We start from the raw sequence: 3,743 nt of genomic DNA, 5'->3' as shown, positions 1-3,743 counted from the left end.
GGCACTGCATAAGGTACTGTGATTTTACCCAAGGTGATACAGCTGGCAAGTAGCACAGGGAGCACCCAAATCCAGCCACCTAATCTCAAGTCCATTCCATTCCATGGCTGCCTCTTACACTGAGGTCAGTGTTACCACACAAGACAAGACCCCAGAGCTGAATGGCTTTGGTGGGAAGAACCATATGGTCTATCTCTTTAGCTTGTTCTTCTACAAGGAAAGTCAATAGTAAAGATCAGTAGTTTTAGACATTCATTGTCTTCAGGAGTAAATCAAAACTGCGACCAGTGCCCCATTACTTATGGCGCTGTCCATGCTGTGCAACCCAGAAGTGGGTGCTGGGTGCTTACACACTCTCTCTAGACAGGAAGCAAGACAGGAACATCCCAGTGAGGCTCATGTGAAACCCCGGGGGAGAAACTTGGCAAAGAAGAAAGAGCACCTCTTTAAAATTCTAAGAGGTTCCAAGCAATAGGACCAGGAGCCAAAGAGTGGGATGTGAAAATTCCTACTTCTTGGACCAAAGACTAAGAACTCCAGTGGGACTCTCTCAGGTTGCTTGAAGAGTCTGAGACCTATTCCTGAAGCACAGCCCTCTGGTGATGGCATGTGCCCCATGCCAGGAGTTTTACAAACAATGTCTAACATCCACTCTGGCTGACCATCCCTGCTAGCCAGCCTGCTTCACATTTGCATCAGAGAAGGGGCTAGTCATACAGGAGGCTGCCCATCTCAAGAATGCCAAAATCTTCATGAATGGGTCACCCCATGACTACAATCACAGGGAGGTGGGGTGACAGCCAAAGGTCACGTAACTGAGGCCAAACATGAAAGGCTGGTCCAGATCGATAGCTGATGAGTCAGAACTCAGAGAGAGTATAAAACCTCAGAAGCTCCAGTGCTCCTCACACAGCCAGCAAGCATCTCCTCTCCTCACTCATCCTTCCTGGTGCTTTGGGTAAGTGTGAGTTCTACTGGCTCTCATCTTCCAAGTCGGTCTCGCCCAGGCTTGCATGGGCTAGGTGGACCAGGGGACAGGTGGGCAAGGCCTCTCTCCCCTATAGGACCTACAGGACCTCTGCTCTTCAACTGCATCCGTGTTCAGAGGGGCTTCAGGCAGGAAAGAGAGCTGAGCTACTGCTGTACAGATGGTGTTTCTGATCTGGCCAAAATGTAAATGCCACAAAGACAAGACTATCTTCCTGTCTCTCTGGCACCCCTATAAGAGACATGGCCTGTCCCCGGCATAGAAGTGCATTCTGCAGAGACTGTCCCAGCAGCCTGTGGATGGGCTGGATGGACTTTGTGAATTTGTAAGGAAGAGAGGTTGAGTGTACTTTCAGAGAACAGGAAGAATGATTCAGAGGATGCTGCAGATGGGGAGATTTTAGCAGTCATAAGAACCCATTGCTTGTTTTACACAAGATGTTCTGAGAGGGAAATGACTTGTGAGATGCTGGACACAATTCCTGCTAATTTGGTCCCCTCAACCCAGCTTGCCTCCTTGGCAAGCATTGCTTGATATCTCCTAGTCAGAGATGTTGGTCCAAAGGATCACTGGGATCCTTTCTCCTGTTTCCAGACAGGACAATGGGGGAGACTGCCTTTTCTGGTAACTGGTGGGTGATCGTGGCTGAGGTCAGTGGAACAGACCAAGAGTTTAAACTAATTCTGTTTTGCAAAGAATGGGGTGCAACAGCCCTCTAGCATTGGAACAAACCTCCCTCTGTTGTCCCAGGAGTGGATAAAATCCCCTACCCTAGGTGGAGGTTTGTGGTAATTTTCCATTTGCATTCAGTGTTGGGATCAGAGAACAAGGAGTGAAATATTCGACCCATCTCATTTTACAGGAAATGAAACAGAAAATGTGTGGGTCATTTGCCGGGAGATCACACAGCAGAGGCCTGAAGCAAAGCTGGGAAAGAAAGAGAAATGGGTACCACTAAGTGGGCTATTTAAAACTTGGTAAAGACTTTCTCAGGAGAAACACAACCCTTTTCTAAAAGCACTAATCCAGGAGTCCCAGCTGAATGCTCTTCCCAATCCGATCAGAAAGAGCATCAAGCCTGGCGGAGGCAGTGCTGCTCAGAGGATGATGGACGTTTCCATGGATGCAGCTGCCTCTGCCGCCGCATCCTTTTGCAGCTGGCCCACTGATGCTCTCTGCTCTCCTTCCAGGGTTCTGTTCCTCCTTAGACAAGATGTCTCACCAGAAAAAGCAGCCCACCCCTCAGCCCCCAGTGGGCTGTGGGAAAACCTCTGGCGGCAGCGGCGGCGTCTTCTATAGCGGCGGCGGCGGTGGCTCTGGTAGCTGCGGCAGCTCCGGGGGTGGTGGCGGCGGCGGCTGCTCAGGTGGAAGTATCAAGTATTCCGGGGGCGGCGGCAGCTCCGGCTGCGAAGGCTACTCCTCCGGCGGCGGCTCCTCCGGTACCGTCTGCTACCCCAGCGGCGGCGTCTCCTCCGGTACCGTCTGCCACTCCAGCGGCGGCGGCTCCTCCGGTACCATCTGCCACTCCAGCGGCGGCGGCTCCTCCGGTACCGTCTGCTACCCCAGCGGCGGCGTCTCCTCCGGTACTGTCTGCCACTCCAGCGGCGGCGGCTCCTCCGGTACCGTCTGCTACCCCAGCGGCGGCGTCTCCTCCGGTACCGTCTGCCACTCCAGCGGCGGCGGCTCCTCGGGTACCGTCTGCTACTCCAGCGGCGGCGGTGGCTCCTCCGGCCAGCAGGTCCAGTGCCAGAGCTACGGAGGCGTCTCTAGTGGGGGCGGCTCCGGCTGCGGCGGAGTCTCCTCCGGGGGCGGCTCTGCCTGCGGCGTCATCTCCTCCGGGGACGGCTCCGGCTGCGGCGGCATCTCCTCCGGGGGCGGCTGCGGGGCCATCTCCTCTGGGGGCGGCTCCGGCTGCGGCGGGATCTCCTCCGGGGGTGGCTCCGGATACTTCTCGTCCTCCCAGACCTCCCAGACCCCGTGCTTGCCCCAGCAGAGCTACGGAGGAGGCTCATCCGGCGCCGGCTGCGGCGGCGGTTCCTCCGGGGTCAGCGGCTGCTTTTCCAGCGGTGGCGGCGGCAGTGGATCCGTCTGCCTGGGAGGCTCCTCCGGGGGCGGCGGCGGCTGCATCTCTAGCGGTGGGGACGGCAGCGGTTCCGGCTGCGGCGGCGGCTCCTCCGGGGGTGCTTCCGGGGGCGGCAAGGGCGTCCCAGTCTGCCATCAGACCCAGCAGAAGCAGGCGCCTACCTGGCCAGGCAAGTAAGGCCCCCCCGGACTCCACGGAGACGAAGAGGCTGGAGGTGTTCTCCGTGGGCGTCGATGGGCTTACCGCTCTCATGATATTGCCCTGAGGTTTCTCAGCCCTTCACATCTGAATCCACCATAATAAGCCACTGAGCTCTGGAGCTGCGTCTTGTTCTGCAGTTTTCCCTCCCTAGTTTCTGTACAACTACCTCCTAATTCCAGTACCTTCTCAGTCAATAAATGTGCAATTCATGAGAATTTCTGCGTTTCCAGGCATCTTTGCAGCTTCTAAGTTCATTCGTTCCATCCCATTCTCCTTTTATCCACTCCATTCATCCATAGGGACGTTCACGCAACAATATTTATTCTGTTGGGGGAGAGTGGGTGGTTAGATCAGAGTCAGCAGGGGAGGGGAGAATGGCTGGCAACCAAGGACCAAAGGCATGAATTATCTGATTTATGGTGTAAAATCATGAGGTAATCCCAAAGCACAAAAATCCTGGGAAGAGACTTC

The 3,743-nt window shown here is 55.4% G+C and overlaps 1 protein-coding gene across 1 annotated transcript; it reads left to right on the top strand.

Annotated features, from left to right (window-relative positions):
- Positions 1-302: 302 nt before the first annotated feature.
- On the top strand, positions 303-3,487 carry LOR (loricrin). The gene is made up of 2 exons (XM_027533157.1): positions 303-958; positions 2,179-3,487. Exon 2 carries the CDS (start codon positions 2,202-2,204, stop codon positions 3,246-3,248), a length of 1,047 nt encoding a protein of 348 aa, XP_027388958.1. The 5' UTR covers positions 303-958; positions 2,179-2,201; the 3' UTR covers positions 3,249-3,487.
- Positions 3,488-3,743: the final 256 nt, after the last annotated feature.

This window comes from Bos indicus x Bos taurus, chromosome 3, assembly GCF_003369695.1.
Source record: "Bos indicus x Bos taurus breed Angus x Brahman F1 hybrid chromosome 3, Bos_hybrid_MaternalHap_v2.0, whole genome shotgun sequence".
NCBI lineage: Eukaryota > Metazoa > Chordata > Mammalia > Artiodactyla > Bovidae > Bos > Bos indicus x Bos taurus.
The sequence above is the reverse complement of the archived record's forward strand: the minus strand, read 5'-3'. Positions and strand labels throughout refer to the sequence as shown.

Coding starts and splice junctions, on each gene's coding strand:
- LOR (XM_027533157.1), top strand. CDS start 2,202: ATGTCTCACCAGAAAAAGCAGCCCACCCCTCAGCCCCCAGTGGGCTGT.